General features: G+C 40.5%; 1 protein-coding gene across 1 annotated transcript in view; it reads left to right on the forward strand.

The window, feature by feature from the left end:
• Window positions 1–17,125, forward strand: part of ARMH3 (armadillo like helical domain containing 3) — a 173,549-nt gene that overhangs the window by 13,831 nt on the left and 142,593 nt on the right. The window contains exons 2-8 of the mRNA XM_080913266.1: window positions 1,555–1,667; window positions 6,005–6,061; window positions 6,165–6,311; window positions 8,372–8,479; window positions 13,241–13,333; window positions 13,989–14,063; window positions 14,178–14,264. Of these exons, the coding sequence (XP_080769392.1) occupies window positions 1,566–1,667; window positions 6,005–6,061; window positions 6,165–6,311; window positions 8,372–8,479; window positions 13,241–13,333; window positions 13,989–14,063; window positions 14,178–14,264 (669 nt within the window). The 5' untranslated portion in view covers window positions 1,555–1,565. The remainder of the gene's footprint in view (window positions 1–1,554; window positions 1,668–6,004; window positions 6,062–6,164; window positions 6,312–8,371; window positions 8,480–13,240; window positions 13,334–13,988; window positions 14,064–14,177; window positions 14,265–17,125) is intronic.

Below are 17,125 nucleotides of genomic sequence, written 5' to 3' on the forward strand. Positions count from 1 at the left end.
ATATTTTCAGAATTCATTTTATAAAATGAGTTCAGTGGCTTTGAGTTTATAAGTAAATTCAGGCCTTTGCCTGGTATTCTTCTGTTTGTTTTGTATGCACCTAGATTTCATACACAGAGCTCAGGATTTTAAATGGAAGTTGGCTAAACAAATGAGGGAGCTGAGGGAATGTGTGTTAATCTGCACTGGAGACCCGAGGGATTTTAAGTCTCAGTTGAAAAAAAATTGTAAGTTTCTTGAAGATATAAAGATTCTAGAACTGCTTTTCTATAAAACCAAAAAAATAAGTTTGATCTGCAATAGTATTATAAATGTACACAATTAAGTTTGAAAGTAGCATATTATTATTACTTTGAAATCAGATTTATTTTTGGCTCCTTAACTTGTTTTCTGCCTATAGTTTCTTTCCAGAGGAATTTCTGAAGACAGTCAAGTGCAGTGTGATTTATGAGGCAGTGAAGGGCAAGTGCTTTGTGGTGATGAGGACCTGCTTACTTGGGGGAAATCGATGAAACACATCAGTCTGTAGTATACTTCCTGCCCTAATGGTCCTTAGCTCGATCAATATTTGAAATTTAGCTTCACCATCATTCTGTGGGCACTGCGTGCTCCGTAGCCTTCCTTTTTCCTCCTTAGATATGTGGCCAGACTTTTATAGATGGAGCTAGTTACACTTTCCTGTTTGCTTTTAGATTAGCTTTAAGCTTTAACCACTGGCACATTTTATGGATTTAAAATGTAATGTGCTATAGGGCAATTAATATTTTAAGTCTTGCTATTACCTGGTCTGTGGAGGGGACTAATGAATAAAATTTATAGCTGTGATTTATCATTTCTTCTTCCTAAAAATTTCCCCTTTAATTTCAGGAGATTTTGTAGTATCCTAAAGCCCTGGCCCCTCCAGTCTGCCTGTTCACCCTCCCTCCCTCTCTCCCTTCTCTCCATCCATTTTTTTGTTTGTTTCTTTCAAGATTTACTAATTTACTTTATGTATCTGAGTAGCCTATGCACATGTACACCTGCGTACCAGAAGAGGGCATCAGACCACATTATAGAGAGTTGTGAGCTTCCTCGTGGTTGTTGAGAATTGAACTCAACTGTCATTTCTTCAACCCTTTAAGACAGGTTTTCCTATAGCTCAGGCTGGCCTTGAACTCTGCACAGCTAAGGATGACCTTGAACCTTTAATCATCTTGCCTTTCCCCCACCTCCCAGATTGCAGGCAAGAACCACCAATGCTCTGACTTTTTTTTTTTTTTTCAAATGAGTTTTGTTTTTTACAGGCATTTTTGGTTCATAGCAAAATTGAGAGAAAGGTGGTGGTCCATCCATTCTGTGATTTTGCACGTCCACAACTTGTCGCACTATGTACTTGTTACAGTTGACGAATCTACATTGACTTTCACATTATCACCTGGAGTCCGTGTTTGCATTAGGTATATTTTTCGGTGCTGGATGTTCTGTGGGTTTGAACAAATAAATGCATCCTGATGTATCTCTTTTATTATGGTATGGTATACACTATCCTAAAATGTGTCTCGCCCTACTTCACAGGTTCTCTAGCCATGGCACAAGTAGAGAAACGGGGAGGCTTGCTCCGGAAGTCTTCAGCCTCAAAAAAACCACTAAAGGAAAAAGTGGTGCTGATGTATGATGAGATTTTCATGGTAAGGCGTGGTGTCCTGCTGTACTGCACAGCTAGATTGATTTTTTTGTGTCTTTAAAAAAGATTAAAGTTGTGTTTATTTATTGCTATGTGTGCACACATATGTGTTTGAACAAGTGCAGAGAAGCACAGAAGCCATGGTGCATGTATGGAATTAGAGAACAACTTGAAACAGGCCTTCCACTATTTAGGTTCTGAGGTTGACCTCAGATAGTCAGGCTTGACTCTTCTACTCACTGAGTTATCTGGCTGCCTTTGTGTGTCGCAAGAGTCTTGGAGGTCAGACTGGTCTGGAGCTCACTGTAGGTCAAGTTGTCATCACACTCAGTGATCGTCCAGCCACAGCCTCTTGAGTGTTGCAATTATAGGCATGAGTCACCATACCTAACCTTGACTCTTCAGTTTTTAGTCCGTATACTCTTCTTAAAAAAATGAATTATTTAATTTTATATGCATTGGTACTTTCCTTACATTACATGTGTGTCTGTGGGAGGGAGTCAGAGCCCCTGGAACTGAAGTTACAGACAGTTGTGACCTGACACGTAGGTGCTGGGAAATGAACCCAGGTCCTCTGGAAGAGCAGCCAGTGTTCTTAACTGCTGAGTCATCTCTTAAGTCTTTCCAAATAATCTTAATCAGAAAGTCTTTTTTTTTCCCAAAAAAATTTTTATTGGAAATTCTCTGTATTTACATTTCCGATGTTATCCCTTTCTGATAATCCCATCCCTCCCCCACATTGCCTCCATGAAGATGCTCCCTCTCCCAACCATCCTCTCCCACTTCTGCACCTTGGCATTCCCATACACTGGGAAAACAAGCCTTCGCTGGACTCAAGGCCTCTCCTATTTAATGTGAGACAGCTCTCAAAGTAGACATTCATGATCAAGTATTGGTTACTAAAGGTTATTATTTTTTGAGATGACCTCAGATAGCCCAGGCTGGCATCATATTTATTATGTAGTCAGTGATGGCTTTGACTTCCATCTTCAATGGCCTTCTGCTTCCATCTTCCAGATGCTGAGATCTTGTGCATTGTTGCCAGGATCTAGGTAAACAATTGAAATGAGGAAGGAGGATGGGAATTTCCTACTCTTTTTCCTCCTTTTTCTCCTCTTTTTCTCCTCCTCTTTTTCTTCTTCCTTTCTCCCTCCTCTTCCTTTTCCTCTTCTTCTAATTTTCTTCTCCTTCTCTTTCTCCTCTTCCTTTTTCCCCTTTTCCTCTCTTCTTCCTCCTTTTCTTTAATTTTTCTTTGGTTTTTCAAGACAGGGTTTCACTGTATAGCTCATGCTGTCTAGGAACTTACTCAGTAGACCCGGTTGGCCTTGAACTCAGAGATCCATTTTTCTCTGCTTCTGAGTTTCTTTCTTTCTTTCTTTCTTTCTTTTTTTTTTTTTTTTTTTTTTTTTAAGGTATTTATTATATATGAGTACACTGTCACTGTCTTCAGACACACCAGAAGAGGGCATCAGATTTCATTACAGATGGTTGTGAGCCACCATGTGGTTGCTGGGATTTGAACTCAGGACCTCTGGAAGAGCAGTCAGTGCTCTTAACCGCAGAGCCATCTCTCCAGCCCTGCTTCTGAGTTTCTTTTGCAGGTTAGATATAACAGTTCAAGCTAACCTCTATCTTGTTTGGGGAATTTCCAATAAAACTAGTAATAATATGCTTCAGAACATAACAGGGTATGTGGGCAGCTTGGTCCTGCTCTGAGTCAAGCTATTTTTTGTGTCAATGATTAGAAGGCATGGAACAAAATGGCTACAGCTTTGCTAGGGGGACAACAATTGTGAACTGCCATAAAGGTGCTGGGAACCAAATTGTGGTCCTCTGCAAGAGAAAAAGAAATGCTATTAACCTCTGAGATAGCTTTTCAACTCCCCAGATATCTTTAAGAAATATTATTTATAGTTTCCAAGAAGTATGTGTGGAGATCAGAGGACAAGATTGTGGAAGTATGTTCTGTCTTTTCACCTGTATGTGGGTCCCAGGGTTTGAACTCAGATCACCAGGTTTTTGAGCCATTCTCCGTTACTGTTTGAGCTATCATACTGGCCCAACTTTTTTTCTTTTTTAAAAGATTTGTCAGCCAGATGGTGTATGCCTTTAATCCCAGCACTCAGGAGGCAGAGGCAAGCACAGATTTCTAAGAGTTCTAGGCCATCCTGGTTTGTCTATAGAGTGAGTTCTAGGACAGCTGGGGCTACACAGAGAAACCCTGTCTTGACAAAAGGTCAGAAGAAGGGATCAGAATCAGATACCTTGGAGCTGGAGTTACATGGGTTGTTAGCCACCTGATGTTGGTGCTTGGAATTAAACCCTGGTCTTCTGGAAGAGCAGCAAGTGGTTTTTACCTACCAAGCCATTTCTTTAGCCTTCCTTTCTTTTTTCCTTCCTTTGTTTCTTTTTCTTACCTAAAGCCCCCCCCCCCCCCCAAAATGATAGATGTCCTATAAATTTTCTTTTGTACCTTGAATTCTACAGTTTCAAATTCGGATATTTTTAAAAAGATGCATTGTTACATTCCAACTCAAGTTGTTGGTAGACAGAATAAGTAATTAGACATCCTTATTCTCTAGTTATATGGGGTGACTTTTTTATAGAATTATTATGAATTGGATTGGAGGCTTATTTCAGCCTTCAAATATAAATTAGAATAATACTTATAAAGAACATATATTTGTTTCTGTTGTATGCCTGGCAGCATACAAAACTGCTGTGTTACTAAACATATCAGTTCTAATCCTGAAAAATCTTTATTGGTGCTGATAATACCCTCATTAAAAACAATCTTTAGGGCTGGGGAGATGGTTCAATGGTTAAGAGCACTGACTGTTCTTCCAGCGGTCCTGAGTTTAATTCCCAGCAACCACATAGTAGCTCACAACCATCTGATGCCCTCTTCTTGTGTGTCTAAAGGCAGTGACAGTGTACTCACATACATAAAATAAATAAATAAATCTTTAAAAACGAATTTTAAGACCAGGTGTCGTCTTAAAAAGCACACCTTTAATCCCAGCACTTAGAGGCAGAGGCAGGTGGGTTTCTGTTAGAATTGGCTGCCAGCCAGATGTATATGTAGAGTTCCAGGCCATTTAGGGCCATGTAGTGAGATCTTGTATCAAAAAAACCAAAAAGCAAACAAAAAATTGTAGATTTTTATTTAGTTTTTTACTTATTTGTGTGGTCAGGTGGGTGGAGGTGTCAGAGGACAGCTGTTTTCTCCTTTCATCCTGTGGTTCTTAGTCAAACTCAGGCCATCAGGGTTGATGGCAAGGGCCTTTACCTGCTAAGCCATGCTGCTGGTCATCATACTCTCATCTCATAGATGAAGGAAGTAGTTTGTCTCAGAACAGAGGGACGGGGCTCCAGCTTGACTGGTAACTAACTCCAGAGGCTTTATTCTTCCAGCTTTGCCACCTTCAAAATAGACAGTGCACTCAGGTGAAACACTTCTAATTACTGACAAGCCTTAAAATCAGGATTTGTTTTTCTTCTTTTTCATTTTGAAACAGGATCTTGTTAGTCTGGCCTGGAACTTAATGGTGGTCGTGTCTCAGCCCCCTGAACACTCAGATTACAGTCCTGTGCACCATGTCTCGTTTATTGAAAACAAACACAGTGGCTATGCAGAGAAAATAAAATCAGTGGACAGCGGGATATTAATAGGACTAGTTATTGTGAGACAGGGTCTCCTTGTTATGTACCCGAGGATGACAGATGGTGTGTGTTTGTGTGTATGGTTTTATTTTAAAGATTTATTTTTATTTTATGTGTGAGGGTATTTTGCCTACATGTATGTGTGCCATGTGTGTACGGTGCCTGAGAAGAGGGTGTTTGGAGTTTCTGGAACTGAAATATAGACTTTGTGAGCTGCTATGTGGGTGCTAAAAATTGAACCCAGGTCTTCTGAAAGAATAGCCTGCATTCTTTCCAGCTCATATTGATTGATTGATTGATTGAGACAAGATCTTTCTATGTATTCCTTGCTGTTCTGGAACTGGATATGTAAACCAGGCTGGCCTTGAACTCATAAGAGATCCCCCTGCCTATGCCTCCCTTAAAGGCATGCACTACTATGTCTGCTGTCCTAAATTTTTATTTTTATTTACTTAAGAGAGACATATTTAAAGGAAATGTTTTGAGTCATTGTTTTGCTTTCAATGTAGAGAATATATATCCATACACAGTGCCTACAGAAAACACGGTTCTCTTTCTCTGTTGTAGTTTAAAATAAGAAATCATTTTCAAAGTCAAATATGACAAGTAAAGCTGACAGTATTTTTGATGTATTTTGAGTTTACAAAAAAGTTGAACATGTTTATTTTTTTATTTCAGACGGAGGACCCCAGTAAGTGTAGTCCCCGGTTTTGGGAGGAGCTCTTCCTCATGAAGGTAAGAGTGGGTGGCATGTTGGAGTTCTCTGGTAGGTGAGATTGTCTTCTGTGTTCTGTGTGCTGTACTGGAAGTCTGCTCAGGCCTCACTGTCTTCTGACAGGTGAACTTAGAGTATCTGGAAGGCAAGCTGGAATCTCTGGATGGTGAGGAGTTGATGAAGATCAAGGACAACATTAATTGCTTATTTCAACACTGTATCCAGGCTCTGGGGGAGGAACATCCGATCCGAGTTGTCAATGCATTGCAGGTACAGGCTGGGAGGAGGGGAGTCTTGTTTAACAGGAGAGTGGAGTTACAGCTCGGCAAGAAGCGACAACCTAGAGTTGCCTTTAGGTGTCAGATTTGGTTTGGATTTCTTTCCTTTTTAGTTCTAATTAAAAAAAAACTCATGTTCGCCATCTTCCTGGTAATTTTAGTTTTAAAAAACATTTATCATGGCGTAGAAAGATAGCTTATTGGTTAAGAGCATTAGCTGCTCTTTCAGACAACTAGGGTTCAATTCCCAGCACCCATATGGCACTTTAGAACTGTCAGTAACTCCATGCTTAGGGCATCCAGTGCCCTCTTCTGGCCTCTGTGGGCACATGCATGTATGTGGTATGTGTTCAGATAAAACATCCATGTACATAAAAATGAATAAAAATAATTAAAACATTTATTACTATTGTTTTAAATTATGTGCTTGTGTCATGTGAGTGCAGGTATCTGTCTAAACCAGAACAGAATGTAGAATCCTTTGGTGCTGTGATTACAGCTGCTTGTAAGTCACCCAACATGGCTGAGGTGAATCAACCTTGGGTCTTCCGAAAGAGCAGCATGAATCCTTAACCACTCACCCAACTTTCCAGTCTAATTTAAATGTTTCCTGCTTTATTATTATTATTATTTTATATGTGTGATGATTATGTATGTATTTGTATGTGTAGAGGCCAGAGGCAGACATTGGGTAACTTCCACATTTATTTTGTATCTTGTTATTTATTTATTTTCCCCACATTATTTTTATTTTTATTATTTTAATTTTTTAAAAAGATTTATTTATTATATAAGTACACTGTAGCTGTCTTCAGGCACACCAGAAGAGGGCATCAGATCTCATTATAGATGGCTGTGAACCACATGTGGTTGCTGGGATTTGAACTCAGTACCTCTAGAAGAACAGACAGTGCTCTTAATTGCTGAGCCACCTGTCCAGCCCCTATTTTTATTTTTTAATTAAAACAAAACTTACTGGGGCGCCTGGAGAGATGGCTTAGCAATTAATAACACTTGTCGCTCTTGCAGAGGACCTGGGTTCAGTTCCCAGCAGTTACATGGCTTCTGACATCTGTTTGTACCTCCAGTTCCAGAAGATTCAATACCCTTTTTTACTTACATAGTGGTTTCATAGACAAACATGTAGGCAAAAATCCATACTCATAAGTTAAAGGTAAATCCCCAAAAAAAAATTATTGTGTGCATACTTTTAATTCCAGTACCTGAGAGGCACAGGTAGGTGGATTTTTGTAAGTTGGAAGCTTAAGCTGATCTATACAGTGAGATCCTGTCTCTAAGCAAGAGCAGAGCAACAAGAGCTGTATGTACTGTGTATAATGTGAATGGGGAGTGTTCATGCCACGGTGCGTCTAGAGACAGCAGCACGCCTGTGGGAAGCTGCTTCTCTGCTTCCACTTGTACCTCGTTCCAAGTCCCCAGGCTTATAGGGCAAGCACTTTGCCAGCGGAGCCATCTCTCCAGCTCCTCACTCTTTTTTTCTCTAGAGATGGAAGTGGTATATCCTTTACTGACCGCCTTAGTCCTCGGAGATCAGGTCACTGAGCTCCAGCTCACCTTTTTTTTTTAGCTGGGTTGGTGGTCAGAAAGCTCAGGCAATCCTCTTGTGTATATGTGTCTCATGCATGTATGTATATGTGTTGGTGGTCAGAAAGCTCAGGCAATCCTGTTGTGTATATGTGTCTCATGCATGTATGTATATGTGTGTATTCATGCTCATGTCACAGGCATTCGAGGATTGGAGAGCAACTTGTGGAAGTTCTTCTGTCAGACTTGGCAGCAAGTGCCTTTGTCTGCTCAGCCAGCTCTCTGACCCTCACTTCGAGCTTTCCGATTCTTCTGCCGCCATCCCCTCGGTGCTGGGATTGCAGATGTGCTGCAGTTTATTCATTTTATATGTTAGCACCTTCAGAGTGACAGGATTCTGGCTTGTGGAGACACAGTTCTGTAGTTGCAGTGGGAGGCTACAGATTTAGTGTACCCCTAGTGTTGAGACTTCTTCTCTAAAAAGAATTCCTTTTCTCATCTCTGCAGACCTTGTGTGCACTTATTCGAGGAGTCCACCAGAAGAATAAATCTACGTCTGGATTTGACATCATCAACATGCTGATGGGCTTTGATAAGGCGGAGCTGTGCATGAAGGTGAGGCGTGAGACTGAATCCTGCCCGCAGGCACACATACTAGAAGACTTATTATATTCACAGGGTCTCTCTACATCGCCCTTGCTGTCCTGGAATTTACGATGTAGACCAGGCTGGTTCAGACTTAACAGAGATCTACCTGCCTCTGTCTCTTTGGTTCTGGGTTTAAAGGTGTGAACCACCATGCCCTTTGTATGACATTTATGAACTTACATCAAATATGAAAAGTTACAAGATCAGCTATTTTGTGGTGCTGGTGATGAGTCCATGGTGTTCCACATGGAAGGCGAGTGCTCTGTTACCCAGAATCAGTCCTTGTCTGCCTCAGGTATTTGATACAGGGTCTTATATAGCTGAGGCTGGCTTCAGGCTTACATCACAGAGCATAGAACAGTATTTTTTATAGTTTTTTTTTAGGTTTATTTATTTTATGTGTATGAGTGTTTTGCCTGCATGTAAATCTGTGTACTTCATGTGTGCTTGGTGCCTGAAAGGTCTGAAGAGGGTGTTGGATCCTTTGGAAGTGGACTTATGAATGGTTTTGAGCCTGTTGTGGGTGCTGGGAACCAATCATGGATCCTCTGCAATAACAATAAATGTTTTTAAGCACTGAACCGTCTTTTCAGCCTGTCTGTCTGCCTCGTTAAAAAACAAAACAAAACAAAACAACAACTAAATTTAATAAAAAAAAAAAAACAAAAAAAAAACCCAATCCGGGCTGGAGAGATGGCTCAGTGGTTAGGAGCACTGGCTGCTCTTCCAGAGGTCCTGAGTTCAATTCCCAGCAACCACATGGTGGCTCACAACCATCCGTAATGAGATCTTTTGTCCTCTTCTGGTGTGTCTGAAAACAGCTACATAATACTCAAATAAATAAAATAAACAAATTAAAAAGAAAAACAGTCATAAACAATTGTGCAGACAGGGGAAACCAGCTCCTGAAAAAAACACCTTAGTGATGGTTACCAGAGTGCTGGGGAGAGTAAAAATGTCCTGAGCTTGACAGGTTGTGAATTACTTACGATTGAATTCATTTCAGAGTGGATGATGCTTTGGCCATTGGAAAAATTGTTGTGTGCCTGTATATAGAACGTTTGTGAGCACACACATGCCGTGGTGCACATGCGCAGGCCGGAGTTACGCTCAGGTCGTCAGGCTTACATGGAAGCATCTTTTCCTGCCAAGCCATCTTGCTGGCCTTCCTCAGGTCTTTTGCTACTTATCAAAATGTATGCGAGTATCTTTCTTTGTATGCCTTGTCTATTTGAAGAGGCAGTTAGTTATACAAAGACTCCAAGTTTGTACAGCTAAGTTATTATTTGAGCCAACTCTCAGTGAGGGATCTGAAGTGGCACCATCTGGGCAAAGATCATTGGTGTGTTCTGTTTCGTGGGTTATGCATCTCTTCATCAGTTTCTGAAGTAGTCCCAGTTTCCTGATGTTGGTCAGAAGTGTAAAGCCTGCACTGAAGCCCTTGGTCATTTCTCATGTTCTTTCTTGCCTCTTGAAAGAACAGGACATTAAAATCTTGATTTTTTTTCCTTCTATATTCCAGCTATTGGGATTACAGGCGTACACTACCATGACCACACCAGTTTTCCTTTTGAGATAGGTCTAGTTATGTTGCCTAGGCTGGTCTTGAACCTATGAGCTCAAATAATTTTTCCTGCTTCAGCCTCTTAGGTAGGCTCAGACTATTGGTACATACCACAGTGCTTGGCTTGAATTAACATTTGAGAAAGATTTATTTATTTATTTACTTAATGCATATGATTATTCTATTTGTATGTATTCCTATATGTCAGGAGAGGGCATCGGATCCCATTACAGGTGGTTGTGAGTCACCATGTGGTTGCTGGGAATTGAACTCAGGACCTCTGGAAGAGCAGCCAATGCTTTTAACTGCTGAGCCATCTCTCCAGTCCCTTGAATTAATTTTTTAGAATTATGCTTGTATTTATTTATTTTTACACTTGTAAACATGTGCAATAGTTGAGATGTTGGTTCTGTCCTTCCACCATGTAGGTCTTGGGTATTGAACTTTGGTTGTTAGGCAGGTGCTTTTATTGACTTGCTAACCTTTAACATTTTTTTATTAGATTTATTTTCTTTATGCTGTATGTGAGTGTTTTACTTGTGTGTGTGTATGGTTGATGCCCTTGGAAATCAGAAAGGTAGATGTGGAGTTCTAGATAGTTGTGAACTGTCATTTCAGGGCTAGGAACCCAACCTGGGTTCTCTGCAAGAGCCTGTGGTGATCTTACCCTCTGAGCTGCTTCTCCAGCCTTATATCCTTCCGTTTATTTATTTTATTTTTCAAGACGGGGGTTCTCTGTGTAGCCCTGGCTGTCCTGGAACTTACTATATAAACCAGGCTGGACTGGAACTCACAGAGATCTACCTGTCTTTGTCTCCCAAGTGCTGGGATTAAAGATGTTAGCTACAACCACCTGATTTGGATTTTTATATTCACTGTTTGAAACTATTTTAGTTTTTCTTTTGCTTCTCCCCTTACCCCCCATGAGGACTGAACCTCAGGTTCGTTCATGGTGCACGATAGACAGGCTTTAACACTATCTTTTTATAATAACACTTTCATAATTCTCATATCATGTAGTGGATCCTTACATTGAACAAGCATCACCACAATTAATTTTAGGCCCAGTTTTAATTGCCTCCTCCACCCCAAATTACATTCCTTCTGACTGCTGGGATTATAGACATGTGTCTGGTTTAAATTCAGGATTGACTCAGGGCCTTGTGAAAGCTAGGCAAGCATTCTGTCAAGTAGCACATATCCAGCCTTTCCTCACTCATGTACCTTTGAACATTCTAACATCTGTCAGGCTTTCTTTTCCTACTCAAGAAAGTGTGTGTGTGTGTGTGTGTGTGTGTGTGTATGGTGTGTGTGTGTGTGTATGTATGACAGAGAGAGACACACACACAGAGACAGAGAGAGACACACACACAGAGACAGAGAGAGAGAGAGAGAGAGAGAGAGAGAGAGAGAGAGAGAGAGAGAGAGAGGGACAGAGACAGACAGATGCCTTTTTATGTGCTTGTATGTGGGTGTGGGTGCATGTAGAAGCCAAAGGTCAACATTGAGTGTTTTTTATCCAATTCCACTGTGTTTTTTTGAGGTAAGGTTTTTCACAGAACCTTGAAACTTGCCAATTTGGCTAGACTAGCTGGTTTACAAGCTCCAGGATCTTCCTGTTTTTGTCTTCCTAATGCTGGGATTACAAGTATGTACCATTGTGCTAAGCCTATATTTTTCTGATGTGTGTGTGTGTGTGTGTGTGTGTGTGTGTGTGTGTGTGTGTATGTGCATGTGAGTTGAGGCTAGGGGTCGAAGTGTCTTGTTTGTTCTTTATTAATAAACTTTATTATATTTATTGATTTGTGTGTGTGCATGTGCACACACACACATGAATGCCATAGTATATTGTGGAAGTCAGAGGAATTGAAATTGCTTTCTTTTGCCTTTCCCTTTAAACTAAAAACCTGCTGAAAGTAAATTTCCAGGTCTTTCTTTGAAAGTATAGGGTAGATGCTCACATGTTCAATTTAACTGAAATATCTTATTTTATTTTTGAGACAGGGTATTTATGTTTTATAGTCCTGGATATTCTAGAACTCAGTAACTTACTATTTATTTTAGACAGAGCTTTTCCTGCCTCTGCCTCCCAGTGGTGGTATTAGAGGTGTGCATTACCACATCCAGTTGAAACATTGTATCTTGAAATTTCAACATGCTGAACCCTTAATTTTACTCTTAAAAATATTTATTTATTTTATGTGCATAAGTTTTGTTTTGTTTTTGCCTGCATGCACGTATGCACACCATGTACATACATGATGCCCTTAGAGTCCAGAAGAGGGATTATATTCCCTGGAACTGGAGTTACAGCTGGCTTTGGACTACTGTGTGGTTACTGGGTTCCAAACACCCAGGGTTTTTTCTCTAAGAGCGAGTGCTCTGAACTACCGAGCCATTTCTCTAGCCTCGAATTCTTTTTCTTTATATAATGTAGAATGTGTTTTCCTTTCTTCCTCTCATTCATCTTTCAGTTAGTTTATGTTTAAAGGCTATTTTTTAGTGCAATCATCACATTTCAGTTACATTGTTAGTTGGAGTTGGTCCTGATGAACCCAGCTTGCTTTGTTGGATGCTCAGACGGTCACTGATGCCACTGATATTCATACGGCCACTGATGCTGAGACGGTCAGTGATGCTGAGACGGTCAGTGATGCTCAGACAGTCAGTGATGCTCAGACGGCCACTGATGCTCAGACAGTCAGTGATGCTCAGATGGCCACTGATGCTCAGAAGGCCACTGGTACTCAGATGGTCAGTGATGCTCTGTGGTGAATTGATACTGTGCCTGTCACCTGTTTAGCGTGCCTGCACCTTGTACCTTCTTTAACAAGTAAGGAAATTCATGTATAGTTTATTAAACCATTAGGTTTCTTCTTTTCAAACTACTTTATTGTTCTGATCTTAAAGTTTCCACATGTATAAAGCATCAAGCATTCATGTAGTACAAGAGTAAAGTCCTTATTGTTCTCTGCAGTTCTTAAACATTTACCTCCAAGTAGTTAGACTTTGAAGTCCTTTTCTTTGATCTTACAAGGCCTGGACTAGGGAAATGTTATGGTTGATTCCCATTTATTCACATTATCCTTTTTAACATAATTCAAAAGATGGGGGGTATATGTGTTACTTGGTTTGCTTTAACGTTTAATGGTTCTTTTCCCCAGAACTTGATGGAGAGTTTGGATTCATTACTTTGTGCAGAAGGTTCTGAAAGTCTGAAGAGTTTATGTCTAAAACTTCTTCTTTGCTTAGTGACTGTAAGTGACCCACCCATGTGTTTGTCAAGGGTGTTAATTACAACTGAATCAAGCCTAGTTGAATACTTCCTCCTAAAGATAAAATAGGAATTCTCTCCTCGGGTATTATGTTGTTCCTTTTGGTCTGAGCATATAGAAGGAAGTTAGTTGTATATAGTTTTGCTTTTTGGAAATTAATCTTTGGAGCACCTGCTGCCGTTTTTAGCCTGCAGGCTCTGTGATACGTACCACCTTATTTTTTTATTTTACTTAAAAATTAAAAAAATTACTTTTATTTCGTGTATTTCCTTCCCACACATATAGTCTTGTTGGTCACAGTTTTCAGGCGTTGTTTCCTTCTACCATGTGGGTCCCAGGATGGAACTCAGGTTATTACGCTTGGTGACAAAGTACCTTAACTTGTAGAACTCTCTCCTCAGTTGATACATACTAGGTTAGAAGGACTGTTCTAGGAGAAACCATCTTTAGATTGCCTGATTTTTTTTTTTTTCCTTTTCATTGTGTTTTGCTTGAAAATGGTTCTTGGGATTCCAGTCCTTGGGATATTTTTGTTTGCTCTTGAACATTTCTGTTTCACTTAGATGCTAAGGTAGGAGATACACATAAGATGTTGGGTGCCTTTTACATACTTTCAAAAGCTTTTTATTGCATTCAGGTTACAGATAATATCAGTCAGAACACTATCCTGGAATATGTAATGATCAACAGTATATTTGAAGCAATTTTACAGGTAGGTCAACTTCCTGATGATTTTTTTTTCTTTTAGATAGTCTATCACTTAAAAATTTTCATCTGCCTTCCCAGGAACCAGGACTTGGTGATACCTTGTGCCTCTTGTTTACAGATACTGTCGCATCCCCCAAGTCGTAGAGAACATGGATATGATGCTGTTGTCCTCTTGGCTTTGCTGGTAAACTACAGAAAATACGAGGTAGGCGGGCCCCTAGTGGATAGTTGCTGTTTTCCGTGTTCCATAATCCTTTTGCTGGGCTCAGCCGTTTCTAAAAGATTGCTTAATGTGGAAGACATGTTCTTGGCAGACTTTATTTTTTTCTTTTCACTTAAAAAAGTTTTATTTATTTTTATTTTATGTGTATGGGGATTTTGTCTGCATGTATGTCTGTGCACCATGTATGTGCCTGGAGCCCATGCAGGCCAGAAGAGGGCATCGGAGCCCTTGTATTGGAGTTACACATAATTGTGATGAGAGGAGTGTAGGTACCGGGATTGACTCCACAGCCCCTGGAAGAGAAACCAGTGCTCTTAACTGCTGAGCCGTCTTTCCAGCCCCCTGCCCCTCAATTTAAAAAACAAAACAAAACAAAACAAAAATGAGTTTTGCTCTATAGCCCTGACTGGTGTAGAGCTCAGTGTTTGGAGCAGCCTGGTCTGGAGCTCAGGGGTGATCCTCCTGCCTCTGTAAATCCTTTCTCCATCATGACTCAGTTTTGTGTTTGTGGGCCCCATCAGTATTTCTGGAAAGACTGGGTTTTCTGTGTCTTACTACCTTAAAGTAGTCACTGTGTGAGCATCACTGCTGGTCTGAGAACTCTTTCTGATTTTAATTAAGATTTTAATTGAAGATATTACTTTATCACCCATTCCCACTGACCTCAATGTTTTGGCAATCCTGCCTGAAGGCCTACTCACTGCTTGAATTACAAGTGTATGCCATCATACCTGGCTATAATGTTAATTTGAAGACAGGATCTCATGCAGCCCAGGCTGGACTTTGAACTTCTTGTCTTTCTGCTTTCACCTCCCCATTATATCACTGTAATTCCCACTTCCCCCTTTCTCCCTCCCTCCATCCTTCCCTCCCTCCCACTCTCCATCCCTTCCCGTCTTTCCCTTGTTCCTTTCCTCCTTCTCTTCCTCCCTCCTTCCCTTAATCCCTTCTTTAGAGTTTCACTCTACAGCTCAGGCTGGCCTCAGATTTGTGGTGAACTGTGCTTCAGTGTTCCAAGTGTTGGGATTATAGATGTGTCACCATTCTCGGGGTTGTTTTGTTTTTGTTTGTTTGTTTGTTTGTTTTGAGACTGGTTTGTTTAGGCCACATGCCTGGCTGTTTTTATACTTGGTTTGTGACCTAAGCTGGCCTCTGTCTTTCAAGAATCTTCCTGCCTCAGCCTCCTCAGCCCACAGACTTGTGCCACCATGCTTGCATCATGGAGTGTAATTCAGATAGGCTGAGAGAGTTGGGTAACTTATTGTGAGGAGGAGAGGCTATGAGAAGGAAGCACTTAGGAGGAGGGACTCCAGTGTGGAACAATGTTGATGAGCTAGAAATCCCAAGATCTGGCCACTTTTATTCTCTTGGCAGACCTGATTATAAAGTATAGATCTACCAATAAATAGGTAGTTTATCACCAGTATCTGTTTTTACTAGCCATCTGGAAGGTCTGTGAGATAACCATTATGGTTTTGGTTACGTGTAAAAGTTTCTGGGCCCTTATTAGAACAGTATAAGGGCCTATGATTCGCCAAAGAATGATAACCTAGACTCATGGACCCTCACAAAAGCTAGAAAAACAGCTGAGAAAAGTTAAAGAAGTTGTGTCCTGTGTGACAGAAATGTGCTGTTGTCAATGTTGAGTGTTTCACTTGTTAGTGGATACAGCCATTCTGAGGCAGTGGCTTGGCTTTTCTGAGTGCAAACTGAACCCTGGCTTAAGCCCAATGAGGCCTTGAAATGTCAGCCTGAAAAATGGGAACCAGCCAATAACTGGAGAAAACCTTATTTCTGTATTTATATGCTGTGTTAGAAACTCCAGAAGAATGAGTATACCCAATAAGGACAAGGCTGATGGGCATAATTTCTCTGCGATTTGCAGTTTTGAATATGTCACTTACCAGATGCTATTATAGTAGAACAGGAAGGCTTTGACAAGAGCACCAGAAATTCCAGATAAATATAACAAAGTTAAAGGTCAGTGAAATCTTACACAAACTAGTGGGAGGTGTGCTAGGAAGAACATTTTTGCTACTACAATAGTCAAGCCCATGACCAACCAGTAAGGCAAATTGTAATACTTTCTAGAAGGAGGTAAAAGTATCAGAGACTAGTTATCCAGCTAAAAGCAGAGAAGGCAGATATGTGTTAGATATAAGAAATAAGGAAAGAACTGGGTGTGCTAGGGCACACCTAAACCTAGCACTTGAGAGGATGGATTTCTGAGTTCTAACCTAGTCTACAGAGCAAGTTTCAGGACAACAACCAAGGCTAACAGAGAGAGCCTGTTCTAAAAAACCAGACTAAATCAAAGCAAGACAAAAAGAAATTAGGGAAGGATATCATGTACAGTTATTCCTCATTTTAATAATGCATTGTTTTAGACACAATGAAAACTGATGGGGAACCTTGGAAATTTGGGACTCCAAAATTAAAAAAAAAAAAAAATTAGCAAAGAAGGAACTGCAAGTAGAGTCAGTAGTAGACTGCTGGCTGACTTTCTAATCCTCTCTTTGGATGAAAAGTAGATTGCTTCCTGTTTCAGAAGAGTTTAGGAGAAAGGGATTCTTACAGGGCTAAGATCCCGGCTTCCAGGCTGGCCAAGCCTTTCGAGATGAACTGACTGAAAACCCACCTACTGCCCTAAGCCTGTTGTTTTTCTAAATTAAAAAAAAATTAAATTGTATCTATGTAAGTTTTTCTTCCTTTTCTCCCTCCCTCCTTCCCTTCCTCCCTCCCTCCCTTCCTCCCTCCCTCCTTCTCTTTCCTCTCATTCTCTTTCATTCTTTTTTTCCTTTCCTTGTCCTCTTTTTCATAAAGAACTTTCCTGGGTCAGAGAG

Source organism: Micromys minutus, assembly GCF_963924665.1.
Source record: "Micromys minutus genome assembly, chromosome: 2".
Classification (NCBI taxonomy): Eukaryota; Metazoa; Chordata; class Mammalia; order Rodentia; family Muridae; genus Micromys; species Micromys minutus.